We start from the raw sequence: 27,932 nt of genomic DNA, 5'->3' as shown, positions 1-27,932 counted from the left end.
ACAATGAAAGCGAAGATAGCTACGTGTGGTTGTTGAGGCCATTTCTGGAGGCAATGAAAGGAAAACCGCCGAAGTCCGTCATGACGGATGGGGATCTTGTAATAAAGAGTACGGTTGGAATAGTTTTTCCCGGTGCACATTATAGGTTGTGCAGCTGGCATTTGTTAAGGAATGCTACTGCTAAGGTTGGACGGTTCGGCCTTTCTTAAGAAATTTTGTTTATGCTTGATGAGCAATCTAGAGGTTGACGAATTTGAGAGAATATGGAAGGTCATTAATGATAATGTTACAAATGCTTGCTTCTAGGTGAGGAGAAGATGATCTAACCCACCAGTTCAACGTAACTGCTATCTTTGCAATACAAACAATCCCAAGATACTGAATCCTAGCTTTTTGCTATTGAAGAAGAAAAGAAGAAAAAGATAGATAGTGAAAGTATAGAAGGCGAACGAATTCTATATTTGATCACAAACTGTTTTTTATCATATTTGCACTTATACATCATAGTTTTGCCTAACAATGAACGCCAAACCAAAAATGACGTTGTTTCGGTTATCTCCAACATGGTAAAGAATAGCCAAATAAGGACTCCATGAGGTGAGTTAGCATCGAAAATTACCCTAAAAATTACTATAATGTCCAAAATTGAATATAGATGACCACTATAATAAAATTAAAATCTTAAAATCTAAATTGGAAAATTACGTGAATCTGATTGACCAATGCGAGAATTTCTTCCCTACTTTTGTAACGGGACGTTGGAATTTTCTATAGGCTTCATAATTTGTTCTAAAAATTAGACCGGACTGATTGAACCGCAAATCGGCAATAATAACAGTTCGATTGGACACATGAAATCGTCAATTGAAAAACCAATAAAAAATCGTGAACTGACTGGAAACCGGCCGATTTGAAGGAAACAGCGTCGTGCTTACTGAATGTTAGGGGTGTACATGGCCTGGCCCGACCCTGAACATTTTAGGGGCTAATTTGATGTGATTTCATCGGGTCTAGGGCCGAATAAGGGTCTAAAAATAGACCCGGTCATTATTTCGGGTTGGGTCCGGATCAAGGTGAATCCGGCTTCACCCGACCCGTATGCACCCTAAGGCTGCATTTGTTTATGAGAACAGGACAAGACAAGACGCTGAGAACAAGACATAAAAGATAGAGACACAAAATTTTGTATTCTTGTATTCTGTTTGGTGATAAACTAGAACAAATTATGAAAATATAATTTATTCTTTTTTTTTTCATTCAAAAAATTTGAAACGAAAAATATAATTATGAAAAATAACAAGAATAATAAAAGAAAATATGAAAAATAAGTTGTGTCCCTTGTTAGTGTCTCCATGTCCTTCCTATTAAGATGGACACAAAATACACTGATTTAATGTCTCTCGACACAATGTCTCTGTCTATGTCTCCTCTGTAAAAAAATGTAACCTAAGGAAACTAAAAAAGATATATATATTTTAAAATTATTTTAATATTATGTTATATTAATTATAAGTTTATTGTTTTATTTTTAATTACACTTAAAAAATAGATCAAAGAAGTATCAAATTAGAATTTATAAAAAAAATTTAAATTTAAATATGGATATCAATTTTTTTATAATATTTTTTTCTTTCTAAATAAGTATATCATAAATAAATTTTTTTATAAATTATTGTTAAAATTTTAAAGATTCGATTTTTATCCGATCTAAACTCAATATAATTGTGGCAAAAATATACTTAAATTTTATCAAATCTAAAATCGAATTAAAATCTAAAATATAGACCTAATATATATTTAGAATCAAAATTAGGACAAACCCGGTTTCAGCCCTGGTCAATGCGTGAACCTTCGAGTGAAGTCATGCCTCACTCTCACTCCCTCTTACTCAAGCAGAATTCTGAAATCTGAATCACTCCCCTTCTCCAACCCTAGCCCCTCTTCGAGCCACTGCCGCCGTCCGTCCGTCGAGCTACTGCCGTCGTCGGTCCGTCAGCCACTGCCACCGTCCGTCGCCCGCATCCCTTCTCTCTTCGTCCTGTTCTTGAAGTGTCCAACCCCTGCTCTCTCCTTCCGCGAGCTCGGCCCATCCGTCGTCTTCATCTGCTCGCCGTCGTGTGGTCGGCGTCGTCCGTCGCAGCAACGCACTCTGCCCAGAACCCCAAAGTTCGAAGGTTAGTTCACTGCTCACTTCTTCTGCGTTTTTTTATTTATGCCCTGTTCAATGATTATTTGATTACTGATTATTTGAATGTTTTGTATTTTAATTTTTTATTGAATGATTATTTGATTACTGATGAGCTCTGGTTCTGCTGTGTTGCTGTTTTTGTGTGTTGTGATTTTTTATTGAATGAACTCTGGTTCTGTTGTGTTGCTGTTTTGTGTGTTCTTTATTTTTTATTGAATGATTATTTTGCTGATTATTGATTATTGAAGGTCTTGTGATAATTGATTATTGAATGTCTTTTGATGATTGATTATGATTAGTGATGTGCTGCTGGTTTTGCTGTGTTGTGTTTTCCTATGTTGTAATTTAATTGGGCTTAGATTGTGATTGTCTTGATGAATTCTTTTAAATATATATTTTGCTGTTGCTATTGTTGTTGTGTTGATTCATAACAGTCTGATTAATTTTTCATGAATTCTTTATTCCATGGGAAAAGGAAGATTAAGTTAAGGTAATTAGACATATTGTTTGTGTCATAAATCATAATTTCTTAATACATTTCAGGCTGATGTAGAAAAAATTGTGTTTAGACTGTGATTGATAGAAGAAGAAAATACGAACAGAGCTTAAAAACTGAAAAAGAGAAGTTTGTTTAACCAATCTTGAACTTCTTAGTAAGCTAACCAAAAATATCTACCTAATAACTAAGTAACTTTGTTTAACCAATCTTGAACTTCTTGACACTAGTTAACTGTTTAACCAATCTCGCCGTCGTCTCGCCGCCTTCATGCTGCTCGTCGTCGTCCTGCTCTCCGTCGCGCTCAACCCCTGTCGAAGGTTAGTGGCAGTGCTCAGAACAATACGTTTTTCTTTTTATTCTCTGTTCTTATTTCTGAAAGTGAAATCATGGATAAGATTACAGGGGTTTTGTTTTTGTTGAAATTATTGATAAAAAATGGCTATGCTATCCTGATGTTTTTGAATTTCTGGCTCTGCTCTTTTTGAATTTTTGTTGATGATTTATTGATTTCAGGGTTTTTGTTGATTATTTTTGTTGTTTTTGAATTTTTGTTGATGATTTATTTGATTTTGGTTTTGTTGTGCTGCTGATATTTTTTATTGTGTTGATAAGAGCTGCTGTTTTTGAATTTATACAAATACTTTCCCCTTGTGGAAGCTTATGGCAGGAATTATGTATATTGTAATTCTTCCTCAATGTCAATGTATTCCCGAGGCCTTTGCTTCAAATTTTAGGGCCAATGTTTCTGACTTGGTTAGTTTATTTGTTTTTTAGTTTATTTGTTTTCTATCCTTTGTAATTGTTACTTATATCTATGAAGAAAAAAGGTGAATGCATGACATGTTTCAAAGTCATGCTGATCATCAGTGATTATATGTACTGCATTTTTTTGTTTGATATTAATCTTATAAGATTTAATTTCCCTATGCTATCTTTCTAAAGATGGTTTACACGACTTAATGTATGAATTTTCACCATCATCTGAAAACACATTTGATTGGATGCTTGGAAAATATTTAATACTATCAATGTATTAACTATTAAACAAACATGTTCTGTAATTTTATATTATAGTAATAAACATGTTCTATAAATTTTATTGTGTTGATGATTTATTGATTGTTTTTTATTGTGTTGATGAGAGCTGCTCTATAATTTATTTATTATTTTATTCTAAAACAGTTTTTTCGGTTGAACTACGGTTGGACCGGTTAGACCAGTGAACTAGTAGACCAGTGACTAGAGCGGTTCGATGACCGATCCGGTTCTCAGAACCTTGCGTAATTCTCTCACGGTTCTAAACTCCTGGTTTTGTCACACAAACACACTCTCTCCGTGCCATGGTGGAGCTCCCCAAATCCCTATCACCCCGCCGCCTTCTTCAGCTCCTCAAGTTCGAGAAGGACCCACGCGCTGCCCTAACCCTCTTCCACTCCGCTATCCTCCGCCCTGGCTATACCCACTCCCCTGCCGTCTTCCACCACGTCCTCCGCCGCATCGCCGCTGCCGACCCCTCCCTCCTCCTCCTCCCCCACCTCCCCCGTGTCATCGACGCCATTCGTTCCCACAACTGCAAGTGCACCGAAGACGTTCCTCTTACTGCCATCAAGGCCTACGCCAAGAACTCAAAGCCCGACGAGGCCCTCCACCTCTTCCAGAACATGGAGACTCTCTTTGGGTGCACCCCTGGAGTAAGGTCTTTCAATACTCTCCTCAATGCATTCGTTCTGTCCAATCAATGGGATCGCGCTGACAGGTTCTTTGCTTATTATGAGACTGTTGGCGTTGAGCCGAACTTAGAGACTTACAATGTTTTGATGAAGGTTTTGTGTAAGAAGAAGCAGTTTGATAAGGCCAAAAGGTTGTTGGGTTGGTTGTGGGAGAAGGGTCTGAGGCCTGATAAGTTTACTTATGGGACTTTGATCAATGGGATGGTGAAATGCGGGGACTTGTGTAATGCGTTGGAGGTGTTCGATGAAATGCCGCAACGAGGCGTGGCAGCTGATGTGATGTGTTATAACATGGTCATTGATGGGTTCTTTAAGAAGGGGGATTCATTGAGGGCAAAGATGACCTGGGAGAGGCTGCTGAGTGGGGATTCGGATGTGTATCCAAATGTTACAAGCTACAATATTATGATCAGCGGGTTGTGTAAGTGCGGGAGGTTCGATGAGTGTTTGGAGATATGGGAGAGGATGAAGAAGAATGAGAGGAAGCATGATTTGTTTACCTATAGTTCCTTGATTCATGGGTTGAGTGAGGGAAGGAACTTGGATGGTGCCAAGAGGGTTTACAAGGATATGGTTCGGAGAGGGATTCAGCCAGATGCCGTTACATGTAATGCCATGCTTAATGGACTGTGCAAAGCTGGGAAGATTGAAGAAAGTTTCCAGTTGTGGGAGGAGATGAAGAAGTATGGTTGTCGCAATGTAGTAAGTTATAACATATTTCTCAATGGTTTACTTGAAAACGGGAAGGTGGAAGAAGCATTGTTGCAATGGGATGCTTTGCTTGAAACAGCTTGTGGCACGGATTCTAAAAGTTACGGAATAATAGTTCATGGTTTGTGTAAGAATGGGTACCTGAATAAGGCTTTAAGGTTGTTAGAAGAGGCTGTGCAAAAGGGAGGTGATGTTGATGCCTTTGCTTACTCCTCAATGATAAATGCGTTGTGCAAAGAAGGAAGACTTGATGAAGCAGCTGAAGTTGTTAATGTTATGGATAAAAATGGCTGTAAATTGAATCCTCATGTCTGCAACGCAATAATTGATGGGTTTATCAAACATTCTGAACTTGACAATGCTATTCAATTCTTTCGCGAAATGAGCATCAAAGGTTGCTCACCAACTGTTGTGTCCTACAATATTCTTTTAAATGGATTATGTAAAGCAGAAAGATTTATTGAGACATATGATTACATTAAGGAAATGTTGGAGAAAGGGTGGAAACCAGATATTATCACATACAGCACCTTGATAGATGGTCTTTGTCAGAGCAAGATGATCGACACAGCCCTTAGGTTGTGGAATCTGTTTCTTGACTCGGGATTTAAGCCGGATATCAGAATGTACAACATTGTTATCCATAGACTTTGTTCTTCTGAAAAAATGGAGCATGCTATGCAGCTCTATTCAATGATGAGACAGAAGAATTGCATTAATCTTGTGACCCACAATACCATCATGGAAGGTTTTTACAAAGTTGGGGACTGTGAAAAAGCATCAAACATTTGGACGAACATCTTTGAAGATGGCCTTCAGCCAGACATCATTTCATATAACATCACTCTTAAGGGACACTGCTCTTGGGGTAGATTGACGGAGGCAATTAGGTTGTTGGATCATGCTTTGGAGTGCGGTATTTTCCCAACTGCCATTACTTGGGATATACTAGTTAGAGCAGTGATTTTTTATGAGGCTTCAACCTAATTTTGGATATCAAATACAACAATAGTAATCAAGCTTTCTTCCATTCCGAGTGGTTGGCTATGCCTACATGAACAGACATTGATGGAGTTTTACATTGACCAATTAAGGCACCCATTCTCTTCCATTCGGATTTGAGACTATGTAAGATTTGCATTACAGTACAGGACAGTCAAACTTTAAGTTATTTTGTCAGCTCGCACTTTTTTCTTTCACTTGTTGAGTGCATCAGCTATAGGTAATTTTTCTTCTTTTCTTTTTTATTTTTTTTTAAATACAAGCATAATTTTGGTTTCCTACTGGCAAAAATTTACATATACGTCTGGTGTTTTGGGTCCAGGAAGTTATAGTTTAGATGCAATTCAGCTTGTAAACAAGTGGGACCTATGGTGGAGTTGTCTGAACTCTGAACTCTGAACTGAAAGTATCAAGTGCTTGGTTTGTGGGATATCTGAGTTCCTCGGGTTTTACATGAATTGGTTTATTTCTTTCTGGTGGCATCAAGAGGTTCAGGCAAAGACTACTATACTTCATTACTGGTACCAGCTTATTACGATGTGAATAAGGAAATACCCTGTATGGCTTTTCATTTATTGATTAATGATTCTAAATGTACAGTTCCAAAAGCTATGATGATATATATATATATATATATATGTAAAGAACTTCATGAGCATCACATGGTAACTCTGTTACTCTGGGTTTGGTGATTATAGTTGTATCACCGAAATCAGCTACTGTTGATGCCAAATCAAAGCCGTGTGATGTTATCAGTCCCAAGTTGTAAGCCCTCACTTGGGTTTATTGCATCACACACAATGCATCAATGGTATTACCCTTGCGGTGAATCACAGTAAAATTGAACTTCAGTTATTTTCCTCATTGTTAGTCTTTCTCGTTCTCCCAGTTTCCGATGACATGTTTTGTTCATAGATGAACTGAGAAGTTAAAGCCACAAGAATAGCGAAAAGAACTGCAACCTTTCTCCAATCAGTGGAGATGAAACAGCAATAGCCTTGACTATTCCGATGCCCAACAAGCCAATGAAGAAAAGGTAAACATACCGCCTGGCTTTTCCACCAGCTTTTTCTCTAATTAAATCTTTGATCTTTTGTGCTTCCACCTTGGCTTGTGCAATATCAACAGGGGTCTTCTTTCTGAGGTTCTTGAAGAACAAGCCTTCATTTCTGTCGTCCTCCATTTGAACTTCAAATTCCTTGAGCTCGTTTTCACGGTTTGAAATCTCTTGTCTGTTAAGTTCTGTAGATTCTTCGAATTCTAGCATTTTGCGCTCTATGTTTGCTGTTATCTGCTAACCACAAAAGAATAGTGTAAGCGGATAGTTACTGAAGTTCTTTTCTTATGGATTTTCTTTCATGCTACACATGATTTATGTGGTTTAACTAAATATCATACTCTGGCATCAGCTTCATCTAATCCTTTGAGGGCCTCTTCTCCAATTTTCTCAAACTCAACTATGGCTTCTTTGCTAAATTGGGTCAAATATGCGGACCGCTTGTCTACATAATCCATTAGGCGGATCTTTTGAGCTTCAAGCATGGCAATTTGTGCTGGCAACTCTTGTTGGCGAGTATCACCAGGTTGGGAATCAGACTCGTTAGACTTGCAGCGGCCGAAGATGGAACTTCTTTTGTTTTGGAGGAGCCCTGTGCAGTGGATATCATACTTGCTATTGGTAGGACTGAAAGAAGGATGAATGGCTTTGAGGGCAATCATCCTTTTGTTACCGTGAAAGTATGTATTCATAACTCAAGGTTGAAATAGAGAAAATTAAATGAAAGGGGGAGAAATGGGGTGCAACGTCTTTTGAACCTTTTGTTCTCTGTACATTATCCATTTAAATAATGATGGTGATGTTTTTGTCCAATATAAAAAGGAATAGGATACTCTGTTTTATGCTCTAAATGCCTTTTAGTTTGGTATGATCTTGGGAAATTCTATTTTGGTCGACGAAATTTCATTTTGGTTGTGCATGGGGATTCTATTTTCTAACCTATTCAGTTTTGGATATCATAGTCATTTTTGGGTCATTTTTTATTCTAACTCACCTCATGGAGTGTTGATGTCGCTATTCTTTACCATGCTGGAGGTAACCAAAACGATGTCATTTTGGTTTGGCGTCCATTGTTGGGCAAAATTACGCCATATGAGTGCAAATATGAATCAAAAACAGTTTGTGATCAAATATAGAAATTCGTTCGCCTTCTACACTTCCACTATCATTCTTCTTCTTTTCTTCTTCAATAGCAAAAAGCTTAGGATTCGGTTTCTTGGGATATTTAAGAAAAAGCTTAGGATTCGGTTTCTTGGGATATTTTGTGTTGCAACGATGGCAGTGACAACTTGTGGGTTAGATTATCTTCTACTCATTTGGAAGCAAGCATTTGCAGCATTATCATATGTAATGATGGTAACTTTTGTTTTTTCTTTAAGTATTGATTATTTCATATAGATAATATAATTTATATATACCGATTTATAAATTCTGAACCCTAAATTATAAACACTAAATCATAAATAATTGGTAATAATCGCTAAGATACATTAATAAAACAATTTAACTACAGAACCAAGGATTTTTGTCAATTAAGTCCAACTAAGTTGATCTAAATTCAACAAAAACAACTTTAATCACACTAACGTCTAAACACGCGCGTTTAAATAATGCAAAACATATCCATCTTCGTCTTCTCCTTCTCCTTCTCTGTTTACTTCTCCTCCTTCTTTTAAATTCGCGCACGCAGCTTCTTCTTTTTCTCTTTCGTTATTGTCATCACCAACACCAACATTTTGCCAACATCTTTATTGGTTTTGATTTTCTCTTGGTGCCATCATTAAATAATTTTGGTTCATTTTTTAGTTTATTACAATTCATTTGTGTTAATTGAGGTTCATCTAATGCTGCTGATAAGAATTAACCAAATTTGTTTATTTCTTAAGTAACTTCGGTTCATTTCTTAGTTTATTAAGGTTCATTTGGATCTAGAAATGAATTCGATGTGTGTTAATTGAGGTTCACTTGATGTTGCTGATAAGTATTAACCAAATTTTTTAGCAAAGAAGAATGAAATTATTCATTATCACTTTATTCAATTGCATTAGACTCCACTCTATTCCATTCAATTAGTTCATATTTGAACAAGCAGTAAAAAAAGCTTAATCATCAACAAAAACACATTAAATTCATTTCTGGATCCAAATGAACCTCAATTAAACTAAGAAATAAATCGAAATTACTTAAGGAATAAAAAATTTGGTCAATATTTATCAGCAGCATCAACTGAATCTCAATTAGCATACAAATGAACTGAAATTAGTTCAGATTTGAACAAACAAAAACACATCGAATTTATTTTTGGATCCAAATGAATTTCAATTAAACTAAGAAATGAACCGAAATTATTTAAGGAATAAAAAATTTAGTTAATACTTATCAGCAGCATCAAGTGTGCCTCAATTAACACACAAATGAACCGAAATAAATTAAGAAATGAACTGAAATTATTTAATGATGGTATAAAAAAAAATCAGAACTAATAAAGATGTTTGCAAAATGTTGGTGTTATTGGTGATGACGATAACGAAAAAGGAAAAGAAAAAGAAAAAGATGTAACATTGAAGAAGACCTATGTGTGAATTTGGAAGAAGAAGGAGGAGGAGGAGAAGAGGAAGAAGGGAAGAAGAAGAACCTGCGTACGCGAATTTGGAAGAAGAAGAAAGAGGAAGAGAAGGAGAAGGAAACAGAGAAGGAGAAGGAAACGAAAAAGGAAAAGGAGACGCGTCATTTAAAAAGTTGTTATAACAATTTGGTTAGACTTAATTAAATATTTTGCTTGAATGTAGAGCTTTATTGTTAATAAAAATTGTATGTAGTAACAGACAAAAATAATGTAATTTATATATACCGATTAATAAATCCTAAACACTAAATTATAAATAATTGATAATAATCACTAAGATATACATACATTAATTAATAAAAATTGTATGTAGTAATGGAAAAAATAATATAATTTATATACACCAATTAATAAGCCATAAAACCCTAAACCCTATGATAGGGCAGAGTATGAGATTTAAATGAATCTTAATTGAGATAGAATTGAAAAATAAAAAAAATGAATAAATGGTAATCGGTAAAAATATTATATTATTAATATTATTAAATATTATTTTTAGTATTTTTAATATTATTATTATTATTAGTACTATATTAAAACTAAGAAAAAAATTGAGTTTATTTGGAAGCCACTTTTAGAAAAGATTTTTTTTAAATGATCTTTTATAAAAGTAAAAGTGATTTTATGTTTGAATATTTCATATAAAAAGATTTTTTTATTTATCAATTATATTTGAGTCAAATAAAATAAAATTATTTTTTTTGTTCATTTATTATGTGAAAAATATTTTTTAAGAAAAAATCTTTTAAAAAAACATGTAAATTGTAATTTTTTTTAAAAAAAATGTTTTTTTTTAATTTTTTAAATATTTTTACTTTTAAAAAAGATGTTTTTTTTCTAAAATTAAGAGTGAGACTCGAATTCGAGATCTCTAGATAAAGATGAAAAGATTATGCCATTGAGTTATAGCTTGTTGACAAAGAATATTAACTAATACTACTAACTAATATATGTATATACTGTATGCATTAAATGAATGAATAATTTTTTTTTTTGGGGTGAAGAAATGAATGAAGCTTTGATCGGCAGTTCAGCAAAGGGAGGTGAAAGGGAATAAGTAGAAGTAGAAGCTGGGAATGACACGTGGAAGAGCAGAACCCAATTGTAACCTAAAGGTGATTAAGAGAAGCTTCGTCACCAACGACTTCATTCTGATCCAAAATGACATCGGAGTACAAAAATCAGGAGAAGAAAAGTTGACTGCTAATTAGAAGGGACCTTACAAAATAGTTGAGGTTCTAGGCAAAGGTTAGGGTTAAGTACGATTTTGGTTCCTAAGGTAGAGAATGAAATTTTTTTTGTCCCCAACCCCTTTTTTTATTTACAAATTCGTTCCTAAAATTTAATTTAATTTTAAAATCGTTGTTCGAACCAAAATATACTTCTCTTTCTTCTCCAAAATTCTCATTTTCTATTCTTCTTTTTCTTCTTCTCCATTCCAACATCATCTCTTCTTCTTTTTTCTTCTTCTTCATCAAAACATCAGCAACAACAACAATAAAACAATGTAATAAACATTAAAAAAAGCAACCAGAAGCAGAAACAACGGAATTAGAAGCAGAAACAGAAGCAACTAGAAGCAGAAGCAATGTAATTAACAAAATCAAAAAATCCACAAATCAAACAAATTCAACAATATAATTAACAGAAACGGCGAGGAGTAGAAACGGCCGGCGAGGAGCAGCGACGACCGGCGACCAAGCGAGGAGGAGGAGCAGAAACGGTGAGCGGTGCGCAACGTCCACCCTCGCGGATCTGTTGGCGTCAACGTCGAGCGAGAAAGAGGAGCAGCGGCGAGATCCAGCGGTGAGGACCGAAAGACGAGGAACAGTGGCGGCGGCGAGGAGCAGCGACGACGGCGGATTCCCTTCCCCTTCCCTTCCCTTCCCCCTCTTCTTCCCTGAATCCCCCCAAAGCATGATTCGCTTTAACCCGTTTTCTTTTTTCTTTTTTTTTATTTAATATTTTTTTAGTTAGGAATAATTTGGTAATAAAAAATAAAATTTTGGTAAAAAGGACGATTTTAAAACTAAGTTAAACCTTAGGGACGATTTCAAAAGTAAAAATAGGTTGGGGACGAAAAAAATTTTCGGCCCCTACCTTAGGGACCAAAATTGTACTTAACCCCAAAGCTTACTACAAAGTGTCCGACTTCCAAGGGCGGGAGCTCTCGAGGTCTTGGCATGCTTGTAACCTAAAGAAGTACTACAGCTAAGTAGCAAACCTCATGTATTGGTGTACTCCTTTTTCCGACTATAAGGGTTTTTTAATGAGGCACCAGCACGAGGACTAGGGGTACCCAAGTCCCTGATACGCAGATTTGTAAAGGAATTTTCTAACTATTAATAAAAAATTCCTATTTCTTTCTTAAAAAAAGTTTCCTATTTAAAACGCATTAATTTAAGCTCAACAAACTGTGAAAATCATTGCCCGACCTCAAATGGTCGGTAAGATGAAGCGACGAGGTACAAGTTAATGTAAGAAGTTATGTAAACAACTCGTACAAAGCGATCTCAAGAAGGACGGATAAAAAACGAGCTGTAAAAGTAACTTAATAAAGGTTGACTACTCGAAGTCGGAACTATGAAAGGAAACTCGTAACTTAACAAATGTTGCTAAGGCTTAAAAGTCAAAGCAAACTATATTCAACTACAAGAACATAACTTCGTTTCAAAAACAGAAAGGTTCTCTGTGATATAAAAAGAACAAATTTGAACATTGCTTCATGAAAAAATTGTGGAAACAACTAAAATAAAAGGTAAAAGTGTTCAAGAAAATTACCATCTATTACAAAAATTAAACGTCATAAAGACCCACAGGTCGGGCCATTCCAAATATCAAAAATAGAAACCAAAGAACTCAAGACATCTCGCCGAAAAGAGGATTAAGATCCTCGCCCATAGCAACATCATTTCCCTCGACCGAAGGGGTTGCAGGATGCATGAAAATCGGCACGGCCGAAATAGCAGCAGGAGCCAAAGAAGAGGCCTCCACAATAACAACCTCATGCTGGACCTCGGATGCCGAGGTTTGACCAACCAATAGGACCGAGGTCTTTAGGTTAAGAGGAGGTCTCCCATCCTCATCAGGAGCTGGAACGATCTTACCGTCAACCACAATATTATCAGTACTAAAAAGAGAAAGATCAAGGTCGGGAGCAAGGACCTTGACCTGAGCCTCTAGATTCTCAAACATCTCGTCCACCCTTCGGCCACGGACTCTTCCAGCTCGACATATCTCTCTTTCATCTTGTCCAGCTACTCCTTCAACTCAAGCTTCTCCCCATAGGCGCGAGTATAGCTCTCCTCAAATCTCTTCGCCTTCTCTTCGGCTAAGTAGCAGCAGCCTCCGACTTACTCGTCCTTTTCCGGGCTCTCTCCAGGTCGGCCCTTAAGGTCTCCCTCTCCTCCTTCAGCTCCTTCTTAATTTCACTTAACCTCTCTACATTAGCTCGGGCGGCCACAAGAGCATTGGCCGTGGCTTGGATAGGAGTGCTCCTAAGCACCCTAGCCAGAGAAGCGCACACACCGACCATGCGAAGCCCGCCACGGGTCAATGTCTGGAGGTGGTTTTGGAGGGCGAGGTCGTCCATACTCAGGTGATGATGGGAAAGAATATTCTTTTCACCCTAAGCCAAAGCATGAAAGTTTTTTGTGTATATGCTATCCTCCTCGGCTACCTTCTGTTTCTTTGAAGGAGGTTCAGTCGAGGAAGGATATTGAGGAGAAGAATCATAGGGTATAACCCAGGAGACAGAGGTCGGAATAATTTTTCTCAAATCAGAAGGGCCCAATTCCGACTTCTTTGGTGAAGATCGGGCAGAGGAAGTTCTGTGTTCTTTTTGCTGAAGGCTCCGAGCTACAACATTCTTCTTCGTATTCCTAAGTGTCCTCAAAGCAACAGACTTCGGGCCATACTCTCTGCAAAATGAAATGAACTAAGTTAATAACAACAATAAAAATGACCAAAGTTCAAAAAGTAAAAGGAAGAGAGAGCTACCCAGCTCGAATTTCAGAAGGCTAGGATCTCCTAAAACTCTCTTTGTATCCAAGTAAGGAGCTCGGCCCCAAGCATCCTGAAAAAAGTCTACTACACTCCTCTCAATGTCGTCTAACTCGTGTACCTTCTGCCTAATGGTAACCAGAGTATCTTGCCAATACAAAGAGAAATGAGGCTCTTGATTTTCACTCAGGACTCTCTCAACAACCCGGGCCTTAAAAAAGTGATTCTTAAAGTCATGAAAAAAAAAATCATCAAAGATGGAGAAAACCTTCCGACCTTGGACAGCTCGGAAGGATATCCATCCCGACTTTTTCGAAGAGCTATAGGGTTTGGTTAAAACGAAGAGATAGAAAAATACATTCAGAGAAGGTCCAACACCCAACTCTCGACAAAGGAGTTGGTATATTTTCAGAAAAGTCCAAGAGTTAGGGTGTAACTGAGTGAGGGCAAGATTGCAAGATCACAGCACATTAATTTCGAAATTAGTAAAAGGAAATTGGACACCTAACCTAGTAAAGAAACAATAATAAGCATAAAAGAAAGGTCCCTCAAAGTCCTCTAGGGGAGGAAAACACACCCTCTCTTCCGGATCAGGCGCCACTAACTCATAGTTTCTCTCATCTTCCCTGTTCTCACATATGCGTTGGTGCCTACCGAATTCCTCACAATACTCCCTATCAGTCACAGGGACACAAGAAAGGACAGTAGTATCTACCCAAGCTTGGAGATTAGGAGGGACTTTGGTCGACATACTTGTAAAGACAGAGCGTGACATAAAGGCTACACCTACATATGGAAAGTAAAAATATCGTCACTAAAAGAAGTCAGACCTCGTCCAAAAGAAATCGGACAAAGCCAACAAAATCAAAGAAAGCCACTTTTTCCACATTTCTTTAAAGAACAACCAAAAGGTGTCCCTCCCATGCAATATCGTCACATCGCAGTGATCCCATTAGGGGCAATACAGATACAAACAGGTATCAAGAGAGTAACAGCTATAGTCTCACAAAAAGAGATTCTTTTAAACTCAAAATGTTCTACACCAGACTCAAAAGAAAGCCAAAACAGACTTCTCAACAAAGGCAATGCAATAACAATGAAAGCAAACCCAAGAAATTGACAAACACGGTGTACTAACATCAACACCATCACTTAGAACGGTCTCAGGAAAACAAAAATTTAAGTTCATCAAGAGGAAAATAAAAAGAAACCAAGAAACCAACCTCAATGAAGATTACGCAAAAAAGAGGGGCACGCCTAAACAGTAGTAAAACTCAAACATTCCTCTCCACATCGGCAAGGCAAAACCTTCAGAAAAATTCAGGATAGAGAAGTCTTTGAAGCAAGAAGCAATCAAAAACAAGAAAAGGAAGAGAAAATTTTTCACGAAAGGAAAGAGAAATGGAACTGTCTCAGAGATATGAAAAAGAGAAGAAGAGGAGTTGAAAGGCTTTTTATAAAAGACAAAGGACAAACGACTCCCTTATTCCTCCTTAAAACGTATGCGGATCCCAAGGAGAAAACTGTTTGCGCAACATTTGTTCTTCATTAAAGTAGGCAACTTTTAAATTTTTTGAAAACATGTTGGGTAACCTGACCTCTAAAAGGGGACGTACCCGACGTCAAAACCAGAAGCCACAAGTTGCTTGAACCCGACCCATAAAATGATCAGGACTCAAACAGGAGCACTGTTCATATATACCCTAACCTAATAAATAAGAGTCAGGCCCAATAAAGACAAAAGGCCCACCCCAAAGGATTATCTCTAATACCCAACTTTTTTAAGAGGTCGGATGCAGCGAAAGGACCGGCTTGTAATTATCTGAATAAGTAACTGCCTCCCCAAATCTCTCTCGCTATCTCTATCTTCCTAAAAGATAGATCCTAACGGACTCCCCAAGATAAAAGGAACGGTTATCCATCATGAAAGATGGAACTACTCCAACAAAGGTAGATATCAACTCTCTACTATAAATATGGTGACACCCCTCCAGTATACTCACGTTCTAATCTACAAAAAAATCTGCCTAAAGCCCTTGCTAACTTAAGCATCGGAGTCTCTTGCAAGTACTACCCCTCACCTCCTCACGAGAAACTCGGACAGGCGGCACCTCGACACCAACAAGTCGGATGCTGCCATAATCTGGACCTCACATTCAGACCCAAATCAACTAATTTAAATGAGATGGTTTCTAGAAAATAATGTGATAGCAGTTTTAAATTACGTGACTTGATCGCTACAATTTAAATGGACAGTTTTAAATTACGTTTTTAAATTGGCAGTTTCAAATTACGTGACTTAAGTTAAAATCGCCCATTAAAACCGTCTATCTCCCATATTAATTGAAATGTTCCCGTTTGTAGAGTAACAGCGTGAGAAAGTTATTAATTTAAAATTTAAAATATAGATGAGATATAAATTAATTTAGATAGATTTAAACAGTAACAAAAATATATCGAATTTTATTTTTTAAATCGATCAAAATTATATTTTTACGATTTTGTTAGGTAGACAATAACTTTTGTAAACAATGTGAACAATGGACTTTAAAATTCACCCAATAAAGTAAAAAAGCACTCCACCCCCTAAATTACCTCCTAAACCTTAACATTAGAATAACCATATGCACACCTAGTGAATTGAACATCCAACCATAGTAAATTGAATCAAAAGAAATAATCATCCAATTAAAAATAATGAACATAATCGTCTGCATACTTATTGAATTGAACATCCGACATATCCCTTGTTCACATTATTTAGTATTCTCATTATCTACCTATACTTTTCCATAAAGTAAAAAACACTCCACCTCCAAATTATCTTATAAACTTTAACATTATGATAACCCTCTGCACACCTAGTGAATTGAACATCCAGTTATTGTTAACTGTGCATGAGTAAATCGAATCAAAAAGAAATAATCATCCAATTAAAAATAATGAACATAACCATCTGAATACCTATTGAATTAAACATCTGACATATTCATTGTTCACAATGTTTAGTATTTTCCTTGTCTACCTATACTTTTCCATATTTTTAATACCGTTTTATTATTTTAAAAAATTATATTTTTCTACAGATACTTATATTTCGTTACAGTGTAAACGAATTAATTATGAAACAAAATATATAATAAAATAAAAATTCGTAAATACGCTCTAAATTATATATATTGATAAATAAAATATTTAAATTATTTATTTATAAAAAAAATCCAATAGATAGATAGATAGACGCTTTTTAATTTTATTATGGAGAAGGTAATGATGTAGGACAGCGATATAGAGAAGCAGCGTGCTTTACACGGACGGTCCGATTTGCTATAGAATAATAGTGCTTTTTGTTTTATTTAAAAAAAAATTTTCATACAACACGGACAGTCCGATTTACTTCTTCCAAATTTCAAAATTTTTCTCCTGCAAATTGAACCATCTAATTTACCCATGATATTTTCTTTTAAACATAGCTTGCATAGTCCGACTTATCTATAACACAAATCAGAAAAGACTGCCCCCACAAATTGATCTAGTACCATTATACCCCATAAAGCAGCATATCACATACATGCCTCCAATAACAAAAAAAAATGAGTCATAGATAGATTACCTACTCTCAATTCCTTTTTAAATAATCACACATGCACAACACTTAAATAATCACACATGCACAACACTGGAACAAAAGAAAAGTGAAATATGGCCCCTTTATTCTCTCTCATTTGAGTCATATATAAAGGGTTAAGTTATTGAATGGTCCATCGTTATCTAGCATTGTTATTGAACGGTGAGGATTGTGTAGTAGCGGTTGTTACACGTACTCTCTCACACCTTAAATAGGATCTCTAATCCTAAGTACTAACCTCATATAAAATAAATATAAATAAATTAAATAAATATTAGCAAATTATTAAAATTTATTATTTTTAATTATTAAATTAATTTTTTTAGTATAATAATTTAACAACATATTTTATCACATATTTTTAAACACTAATAATTAATTATAATTAAAAATAATAAATTTTAATATTTCTCTAACATTCTTTAATAAATAATACCTTTTTTAATTTCCAAATTTCATTTGTAAGTTACATTGTCTTAGTCATAATCAGTTAATCCTTGTCTTGTTTTGGAGGCAAGATTAACACGCACCGAGTGGCCAACCCCAAATGTTTTTTTTTAAATAAAAATAAAAAATTATAATAAAACTTGTGCTTAATTTTTCGTGTGTGAATTATTATTGTCTCTAATTTTATATGTCTCGGAAGTCATTTTCTTACCTTTATAGTTTGGATGGATTAAATCTGAACAGTATCTTGTTTTTCTGCTGAGAAATTGTGGGAAATAAAACCTGTCATTTCTTTTTCTCTACCTAAACAGAAAAAAAATATATATATATATACTTCTCTTTCTTTATCGTTGGGGTTTCTTGGTGCTGAATTTTAACTTTAATTTACAGAACCCCAGAAGCAAAGTTTCAATCCTTTCACCCTTCCCTATCGTTCCCCTCTGCTTATTGTTCATGGAGCCTTCTATTTGCCGCTGAATTGAATTTTTTCAAGTAAAGGAAGAGAGAAAGTGGAGTAGAGAGAGAGATAAACACTGGAACAAAGGGAAAAATGGCGAATTGTATAAATGGGGTTGCTTTTTCTCCGTTGTTCAAATTGAGTTTGGTGTTTTCTTCTTCACCACAGAAAAGACACCCTTTGTTGTTTCCTTCATCACCTCACTTTGGCTATGCCCTTAAACTGTTTGATGAAATTTCACTGAGAAGCTTCAAGCCCCGAAGTTTTGCAACCCTTGTTGCTGCAAAACCCTCCTCAGTAAGAGGGTTTAGGCCAATCAAATCTGTGGAGCTTGACCAGTTTGTGACCAGTGACGATGAGGAAGATGAGATGAGTGAAGGGTTCTTTGAGGCAATTGAAGAGCTTGAGAGGATGACAAGGGAACCCTCTGATGTTCTTGAAGAGATGAATGACAGGTTATCATCTATGATATACAATACTTCATTTTTGTTCATGTATGCGTATTATATGTGTATCTGCATCAAATTTTACTTATTGTGTTGTACTCAATACCTGTATTCCTATTTGTGCAACATAGGTTATCAGCAAGAGAATTGCAGCTTGTGTTGGTTTACTTCTCACAGGATGGGAGGGACTCTTGGTGTGCCTTGGAAGTGTTTGATTGGCTGAGGAAGGAGAATAGGGTGGACAAAGAAACCATGGAGCTCATGGTTGCCATCATGTGCGGTTGGGTGAAGAAGCTGATACAGGAGCAACATGGTGCTAGTGATGTGGTTGACCTGCTTGTGGACATGGATTGTGTTGGGTTGAGGCCTGGTTTCAGCATGATTGAGAAGGTAATTTCATTGTATTGGGAGATGGGGGAGAAGGAAGGCGCGGTAGCTTTCGTCGAGGAGGTCTTGAGGCGTGGCATCCCTTATGCCGAGGCTGACGATCTTGAAGGACATAAAGGAGGTCCAACTGGTTATCTTGCTTGGAAGATGATGGTAAGCATTCCTTGACATTGTTCACTATGATTCATGTCTAGTTTTACATCTTTGGAGAGTTAATCTTCTGTTTGAATCTAGTATTGCGAAAATCTTAACCGATAAGTAAGCATCAGCAATTGATGTCTGGTTTTACTATGATTCATGTTTGGTTCCCATGCTTTAGATAGTTAAGGTGTCTCCTTAGTTGGAATTCTTTCCGTTTTACATTGCAAGGATTTTATTGGTTTTCTTATGTTGCTTTACTTTGAGTCAAATTGATTACACTTTTTCTTGTTCTATCTTTTACTCTTGGGTAGTGTTGTTATTATTTCAAGTAGGAAGAATGCATTACCTTTCGTTACCCTCCTCATCTCTGATCCGAACATCGAATTGGAGCTTTATTATCCAAATTGTTTGTTTGGAAATTGCAATAGCTTGATTTTGGTTGTTCACTTGTTTTTTCCATTATATTTAGTCAATTTGTATTTTTACCTTGATGTTAAATTCCTGGTAAGTTCCTTCTTCATAATTGTGAGAATAGGGTCTGAATTTTCGATCTATGCTGTTTTCCTGTGACACTTCATGCCCCTATTTTAGTAAATACGATCAGGGAAGGTTAGGGGGATTTCTTTTATGAGGAACAACATTTTAGACTAATGAAATCTGATGCATATCAAGCCACATATGTCACGGCCAAATTGCCTTGTGTTTTATTGAATAGCATATCAATTATATATACAGTACTCTACCTAACGATTAGCTACCTGATTTCCTAATTATGGTAATGCAAGATATTTACAGCTAATAAAACGGGATACACCAAATCAACTAAAAACTGAAAGGAATTTGTTTTCTAATAATTCCTAATATTTAGCCGTGACATATGTGGCTTGATATGCATCAGATTTCATTACCCCCCCTCAAGTTGGGGCATGTAAGTTACTAATGCCCAACTTGTCCAACATTGATGCGAATGAATGGGAGCTCAGAGCTTTAGTCAAGATATCGGCAACCTGAGATTTTGTTGGGACATAGGAGGGAAGGATGAGGCCCTGGATGACAGCATCACGAACAAGATGACAATCAACCTCAATATGCTTAGTACGCTCATGAAAAACAGGGTTCTTAGCAATATGAAGTGCTGCCTGGCTATCGCATGAGAGAGGTATGGGTTGTGTGTGGGAGATCCCGAGACTCAAGAGTAGTTCCTTTAACCATTTGAGTTCACAAGTGGTATTAGCCATGGAGCGGTACTCGGCTTCTGCAGAGGACCGTGACACTGTATGTTGTTTCTTTGTTTTCCATGAAATTGGTGAGTTGCCAAGGAGAATAACCCAGCCAGTGAGAGACCGACGAGTAAGAGGGCAACCCGCCCAATCAGAATCACACCAAGCATGCAAGGTAAAATCGTTTTCCCGGCGCAATAAAACACCTTGCCCAGGCCGGCCTTTTAGATAGCGAACAACTCGTAAGGCAGCCTGCCAGTGTTCTTCATGAGGCTGGTGCATGAACTGAGAAAGAATGTGAACACTGTATGAGAGTTCCGGGCGAGTGAAGCACAAATAAATGAGACGACCAACCAAACGACGATACTGGGCTGCATCAGAGAGCAAAGGTCCTTCAGCCAATGCAAGACGATGATTTTCTTCAATAGGTGTAGACACAGGCCGAGAGCCAAGCATGCCAGTCTCCATGATAATATCTAACGCGTATTTGCGTTGGTTAAGAAAAATGCCAGTAGGAGAGCGAGCCACTTCCACCCCTAGAAAGTATTTTAGTTTCCCCAAGTCTTTCATGTGGAAGCATTGATTTAAGTAGTCCTTGAACTGGCGAATAGCAAGAGAATTATTACCAGCCACGATAAGGTCATCAACATAAACGAGCACCACAAGTTGAATATTGTGATGACGAGAGACAAACAATGAGTGATCGGAGGCACACTGCTGAAACCCGTATTGAAGGAGGGCAACAGAAAGTTTAGAGAACCAGCAGCGCGGAGCTTGGCGGAGTCCGTAGAGGGATTTTTGAAGTTTGCACACCATGCCAGGAGTAGGGACATGAAACCCCGGTGGCAATTTCATATAAACATCCTCCTCAAGATCCCCATGGAGGAAGGCATTGTGAACATCCATTTGATGGAGTTCCCAATCCTTAGCAGCGGCCACAGCTAAAATAGTGCGAATAGTTACCATTTTTGCGACCGGGGCGAAGGTTTCATTATAATCCAGCCCTTCAATTTGATGATTACCAAGAATGACGAGGCGTGCCTTAAACCTTTCAACTTGCCCGTCCGAACGATATTTGATGCGATAAATCCATTTGCACCCCAAAGCCTTCTTCTGCGGTGGTAGATGTGTAAGGTGCCAAGTACCATTGTCCTGAAGAGCTTTAATTTCAACGCTCATGGCTTCTCTCCATCGAGCATCACCTATTGCCTCATGAAAATTTGTGGGTTCACGTTCTTCGCTTATTGCTGCGAGGAAAGTACGGTGTTGCACAGAAAATTTATCGCATGACATATATTGAGATAAGGGATAGAGTGGACCTGAGGAATGTGATGGAGAGGGTGAAGAGATGGACGGGTTTACGATGATGGTGTTGGTGACAAAATCACGCAGCTTGATCGAAGGTTGCTTTACTCGGTGTCCACGACCCAGAGGAAGTTCAGAGAGCGTGGTGGTGTCGGTAGAAAGAGGCACATCATCTGAGACAGTTGGTGAGGGGCTGCTGGTTTCGATGAGGGGTGAAGCTGTCCTTGTTGGGTCTGTATGTGGAGATTCACCTCCCCCAACAACAACGATGGACTCGTCATTGGAATTAGTCTGAGGAAGGACCTCCTCGTGATCAAGTGTGGACTTATTATTAACGGGCTCCAAAAATTTCTCCTCATGCACTAAAGAAGTGGAAACCAAATTTTCTTGGGCCAAACACGCAAACGGGAACTCGGTTTCTACAAATTTGACATCACGAGATATAAAGAAAATATTTCTTTCCATATCATAAAGTTTCCATCCTTTCTTTCCAAATGGGTATCCCACAAATGTGCATGTACGAGTTCGGCTGGCAAATTTATCACCCTTGGTTTGTTGATTGTGCGCATAACACAATGAGCCAAAAACTCTAAGATGATTATAGTCAGGTGGTTTTCCATGTATCATTTCAAAAGGAGTTTTCCCGTTAAGAACAGATGATGGTGTTAGGTTGATCAAGTGTCCCGCAGATAAAACACATTCTCCCCAGAATCGAATGGGCAAAGATCCTTGAAATCTCAGTGCACGAGCTACATTAAGGATATGTCTATGTTTTCTCTCCACCCTTCCATTTTGTTGGGGTGTCCCAGCGCAAGATGTTTGATGAACAATTCCATGCTGCAAAAAATATGGACGCATACAGATGAACTCGGTCCCATTATCACTGCGTACTTCTTTGACTTGTTTATTAAACTGTCTTTCAATAAGAGCAAAGAAATTAATCATCACACTTGACACTTCCCGCTTTTCACACAACAAATAGATCCAAACTGCTCTTGAATAATCATCAACAATTGTTAAAAAATAAGATGCTCCGCAAGAAGAGGGGGTACGATAAGGTCCCCATAAATCACAATGTATTAAATCAAAAGGATGTGTTGCATGAAAATCACTTGATGGAAATTTATCTCGTGTTTGTTTAGATTTTTCACAAACTTCACATAATTTATTATTCTCTTCAGATTTACAACCACCATTCAAATTCGGCAACATTTGTACCACTTTATAGGAAGGATGTCCCATTCGCTTGTGCCAAAGATCAATACTACTCTTCTCTTGGGTTTGACATGCTGTGAATTTGCGAACACCACGGTACATGTAGAGCCCATCTCTTTGTTCACCCGCTCCAATCAGCATCCTCGAAATGAGGTCCTGCATAGCACAAAGCTCATGAGTAAATAGTACAGTACAATTTGCATCCTTTGTTAATTGTGATACTGAAATCAAATTGCATCTTAGTTTTGGCACATATAGAACATTGGTCAATTTAAGTCCTCCATCAAGAGTCACCGTTCCCTTTGTATTAGCAAGAACTTCTTCTCCGTTTGGTAGCCCCACCGTGCATCCTTCAATACGCTCTAGACCCCTTAGATCTCTTGAATTCCCTGTCATATGGTTAGAGGCTCCACTATCTATAATCCACACAACATATCCTTCCTTACCAGTCATGCTTTCAGTTCTACTTCCGTTGTTGCCATTTAGCATCTCTAACAGCGTCTGCCATTGTTTTTGGCTAAGTCCAGTCACTGCGCTTCCTCCTATTTCTTCTTCATGGTTACTTGATTTTTCTGTTGTGGCTTGTGCTGTGTTGGCACGTATGACAGCCCCCCCTCGCAAGCGTCCTCCCTGCTTATGCGAGGTCTTGGTGTTGCTTCCCTTTTCGTCTCGAGATCGATCTCCCCACCATTCCGGATACCCAATCAGTTGAAAGCACCCCTTGATCTCGTGTCCTGTTCTTCCGCAGTGAGAACATACGAGTGGCTTTATTTCATTTCGGCTTTTGTGCTTGTACCCAGTGTGTACTGCCAGTCCCATTAAGCTTCCTTTGTCTTCCTTGGTTCTGCTGATCATCTTCATTCTCTCTTCCTGTACCAAAGTTGCATACACCCTGTTGAGAGAAGGTAGAGGATCCGTTGCGAGAATATTAGATCGCACTGTGCCATAGCTTACGTCTTCTAACCCCATTAGAAATTGATGCACCTTTTCTTCTTCCCTTCTCTTATCTAATCGTGACCCAATGTCACACTTGCAGCCTCCGCAAGAGCATCTAAGCACTGGTTCATGGTTTGCCAACTCATCCCAAAGAGTCTTCAGTTTTCCATAGTATTCCACCATAGCCAGTCCTTGTTGTTTGCACTCGGCAAGTTCAGCTTTCAATTGTTGAATTCTAGGACCATTCACGATGGAAAATCGCTCCTTGATTTCTTCCCAGAGATCCTTTGCATCTTCAGCGTATGAGATGGTGGAGCGCAGCCGTGGCTCAATCGTATTCATCACCCATGAGACAAGCATGGATTGAACCGTCCACCAATCCTCCATTTCAGATGCCCCTTCTTGTGGCTTCTTGTGAGTTCCATCTAGAAACCCCCATTTTCTCCTAGCACGTAGCGACACCTTCACAGCTCGAGCCCATTCTTCGTAGTTCTCTCCTCGTAATTGCACTTGTGTGATTACGTTTCCAGGATTGTCGCTAACGCTCAGATCATAAGGCGATGGTCCTTTGTTGGATCCATCTTCGTCCTTTTTTGAATCCTCTCTTTTTGGAGGAGTCACACCTACTCCAGCCATTTCAGCGGCGGAGGTTTCTTTTGTGTGATGATTATCAGAGCCAACCTAGCTCTGATACCATGCCAAATTGCCTTGTGTTTTATTGAATAGCATATCAATTATATATACAGTACTCTACCTAACGATTAGCTACCTGATTTCCTAATTATGGTAATGCAAGATATTTACAGCTAATAAAACGGGATACACCAAATCAACTAAAAACTGAAAGGAATTTGTTTTCTAATAATTCCTAATATTTAGCCGTGACATATGTGGCTTGATATGCATCAGATTTCATTATAGACTTCAGCAACCAAAATGTATATCAGCATTGTTTAATGTTTTTCACTCTTTCCAGATACTTTTGGCATTTTCATATCATAACTATCTCTCAAAGTGTATATTAGAAGAATAAGTTACAAATCTATGTTTTCTTTTCTAGGTCGAAGGTGACTATAAAGGTGCCGTTAGATTAGTGATTCATTTTAGGGAATCTGGCCTGAAGCCAGAAGTGTACAGTTACCTTGTTGCAATGACTGCTGTGGTTAAGGAGCTGAATGAATTTGCCAAAGCTTTACGAAAGCTGAAAAGTTATGTCCGTGCTGGTTTGGCATCTGAGTTGGACCTAGAAGATGTTGAACTTGCAGAGAAGTATCAATCAGATCTTCTAGCTGATGGGGTGCGCCTGTCCAATTGGGTGATTCAAGATGGCAGCTCATCACTCCAGGGAGTGATCCATGAGAGACTCCTTGCCATGTATATTTGTGCCGGCCGTGGAATCGAGGCAGAGAGGCAACTATGGGAGATGAAGCTCGTAGGCAAGGAGGCCGACGGAGATCTCTACGACATTGTTCTCGCCATTTGCGCCTCACAGAAGGAGGCAACAGCAACAGGGAGGCTTCTGACCCGGTTGGAGGTCGCAAGTTCTCCTCAGAAGAAGAAAACACTGTCGTGGTTGTTAAGAGGCTACATTAAAGGCGGCCATTTCAATGAGGCGGCTGAGACAGTCATGAAAATGCTTGAATTGGGAGTATTTCCGGAATATTTAGACAGGGTAGCTGTGCTTCAAGGTCTAAGGAAAAGGATACACCAAAATGGGAATCTAGATACCTACCTAAACCTATGTAAGTCCCTCTCCGATGCAAATCTTATAGGACCATGCCTTGTATATTTGTATATAAGAAAATATAAGCTTTGGGTTGTGAAAATGCTCTAAAGAGAGAATGAGCTCATTCAGTTATAAATCTCCAACCCCTTTTGTTTTGGAGGCAGAATTGTTTGTGTATACAACAAAGCATTGTATAATTTTGTATAGTCCTATAATGCCAAATGGACCAATATAGCAGCATAGCAATGTTGTAATGAGTATGTATGTATTTATGTTTGTGCATATTAAGTATTCTCTTTCAATTTCTTGTGAATCAATAGATGATTCAATGATAATTCGTATTATTAATGTTTTTGGTACATGATGTTAAGAGATAAGAATTTTCAATAGGGTGGTAAAATTATACTGAACTTCTGCGTGCTAGGGTTCATTGTAATCATATCATATTCACGTCCTTTTGTTTATTTTTGAAATATGAAATAAGATTATTTTTATTACTTAAATTGCAACAGAAATGTCATTACCAAGCATGTGTTTTGCACACAACTAGTTTGTTGTATTTTATTATATTAAAATTTATGGGTAGTTACTGGTTGGTTAGTGTAATTGTACTGAACCTGTGGAGAGAGTTTAAATTTATCCTGTTTAATTGTTCTTTTTCTTCAATGATATATCTTTTTTTTTGTTTTGGACATACAATGATATACCTTGTTTCTTAGACTTTCGGGGTTGCTATGGTGTACTTGTGTCCATAGTTCCATGTGTTATATGGTTTTTGGTCTTGCATGTGTATTTGAGTGTGTGTATGTGTGTGTGTTTTTGAGTTTTCAATTGTGGCCCAAGCCCCAATGGGCTTTGTTGAATTTGTATAGTGGACAAGCCAGGGATGCTAGATTTTTAATTCTTTTTTTATTTTTGGTAAAGAGAGAATTAAAAAAAATTAAGATTTGGAATTAAAATCTAGGGTTCCGAAATTTTTTTTTGGTAAAAAAATTCAAAAAAAATTTTGAATTCTCTCTTACCAAAAATATAACTTTGAATTCTCTTATCACACACACACCCAAAAAAGAAGGTTATGAATTATGGATTAATTTTGATTATAACCTATTTTCATGTTTGTATACAAATATGATTAATATTTGAAAAAAAAAAATTTAAAAGCCCTTTTTTTTTCATGTTTCCCAAACATATTAGCAATTCCTTGGAGCCATGGATCGGCTTAAGTGAGAAAACAAAATGTAATTAATCTATATCCTTATTCATAAAATCATAATCTAAGTATAACTAGTAAGTAGTAACAATGAAACACAATACACATCACAACCTCATAAATCGTTACTCAATAGTTAAATGGGGGATAACAAAATAATCAGAAAATTTAAAATAGACAAGGAAAAAAAAATAGAAGCCAAGGTACGTTTGATTTGTGTTTTTTTTTTATTCTCAGTGTTTTCTTTATTTAAAATTGTATTAAAAAAATAAAAAATAAAAAAATAAGAAGTAAAAACAAAAAATAAAATTTTATTATTTTTACTATTTTCTTTCCTTCACAAAATCCAAAACACACCCCAGGATGTCACCAGAGAATCACTGGGTGAACCCACTACAGGCTTGGTGTACCCCTTTAACAAAGATGAAACAAAATGGTTCTCTTTTTTTCATCTAAATTTTTGTTAGATTTTGGATTTAAAATTTATAATGGTTAAATAAAGAAATTAAGTTATATGCACAAAATTTTAAACTCAAAATTCATTATCATTGATTAGAAAATAAAAATTGAATAAGTATTGAGAACTAACTTTTTATTAGTGAATATTAGCTAATTTTTAATGTAAACTTTTTTTTAGCCTCATTTTTTAAAGGATTTAGGATTTAGAATTAAGATTTAGGGTCTAGAATTTATAATTTGGAATTTAAGTTTTGAAAATTAAAATTTAGAATAAAAATTTTAAAAATTTAATTCATATTGGGAAAAAAATTTAATTCGGTAACTAAATTTATAAAAATTGCAGAAGAATTTTAGAGGTGAGCACGGGTCGGGTTAGTTCGGATTTATGGTAAAATTATAATCGAACCAATTAAATTGTAATTGGGTTTGGTTTGGTTTTAATTTTTTTGTGTATTTACCTAAACCAAACCAAACTAATTAAGAACAGATTGATTCAGTTTGTGTAATTGGGTACCCGATGAAACAGAAATTTATAAAAAT

At 37.0% G+C, this 27,932-nt stretch overlaps 3 protein-coding genes across 15 annotated transcripts; 2 read left to right on the top strand and 1 right to left on the bottom strand.

Moving 5' to 3' along the window:
* The first annotated feature begins 1,821 nt into the window (after window positions 1-1,821).
* LOC112719973 (uncharacterized) lies at window positions 1,822-8,038 on the top strand. Of its 13 annotated transcripts, none has more exons than XM_072206340.1 (7): window positions 1,822-2,174; window positions 2,915-3,004; window positions 3,870-6,350; window positions 6,453-6,651; window positions 7,046-7,166; window positions 7,259-7,346; window positions 7,540-8,038. In XM_072206340.1, the coding sequence occupies exon 3, from the start codon at window positions 4,028-4,030 to the stop codon at window positions 6,113-6,115; it is 2,088 nt and encodes a 695-aa protein (XP_072062441.1). In that variant the 5' UTR covers window positions 1,822-2,174; window positions 2,915-3,004; window positions 3,870-4,027; the 3' UTR covers window positions 6,116-6,350; window positions 6,453-6,651; window positions 7,046-7,166; window positions 7,259-7,346; window positions 7,540-8,038. The 13 variants fall into 13 exon arrangements, with proteins under 13 accessions (XP_072062441.1, XP_072062433.1, XP_072062443.1 ...); XM_072206332.1 differs by having other exon boundaries at window positions 7,259-7,443; XM_072206342.1 differs by having other exon boundaries at window positions 6,453-6,688.
* On the bottom strand, window positions 7,059-7,849 carry LOC112719975 (uncharacterized). Its single transcript, XM_072205827.1, has 2 exons — window positions 7,529-7,849; window positions 7,059-7,421 (listed from the first exon to the last, which is right to left on the bottom strand). Exons 1-2 carry the CDS (start codon window positions 7,847-7,849, stop codon window positions 7,059-7,061), a joined length of 684 nt encoding a protein of 227 aa, XP_072061928.1.
* Window positions 8,039-17,948: 9,910 nt separating the features above from the next.
* LOC112719971 (pentatricopeptide repeat-containing protein At2g30100, chloroplastic) lies at window positions 17,949-26,071 on the top strand. Its single transcript, XM_025770734.3, has 3 exons — window positions 17,949-18,802; window positions 18,925-19,333; window positions 25,058-26,071. The coding sequence occupies exons 1-3, from the start codon at window positions 18,441-18,443 to the stop codon at window positions 25,829-25,831; spliced, it is 1,545 nt and encodes a 514-aa protein (XP_025626519.1). The 5' UTR covers window positions 17,949-18,440; the 3' UTR covers window positions 25,832-26,071.
* Window positions 26,072-27,932: the final 1,861 nt, after the last annotated feature.

This window comes from Arachis hypogaea, chromosome 11, assembly GCF_003086295.3.
Source record: "Arachis hypogaea cultivar Tifrunner chromosome 11, arahy.Tifrunner.gnm2.J5K5, whole genome shotgun sequence".
Lineage (NCBI taxonomy): Eukaryota > Viridiplantae > Streptophyta > Magnoliopsida > Fabales > Fabaceae > Arachis > Arachis hypogaea.
Note: the sequence above shows the minus strand (reverse complement) of the source record. Positions and strands in the feature narration are given on the sequence as shown.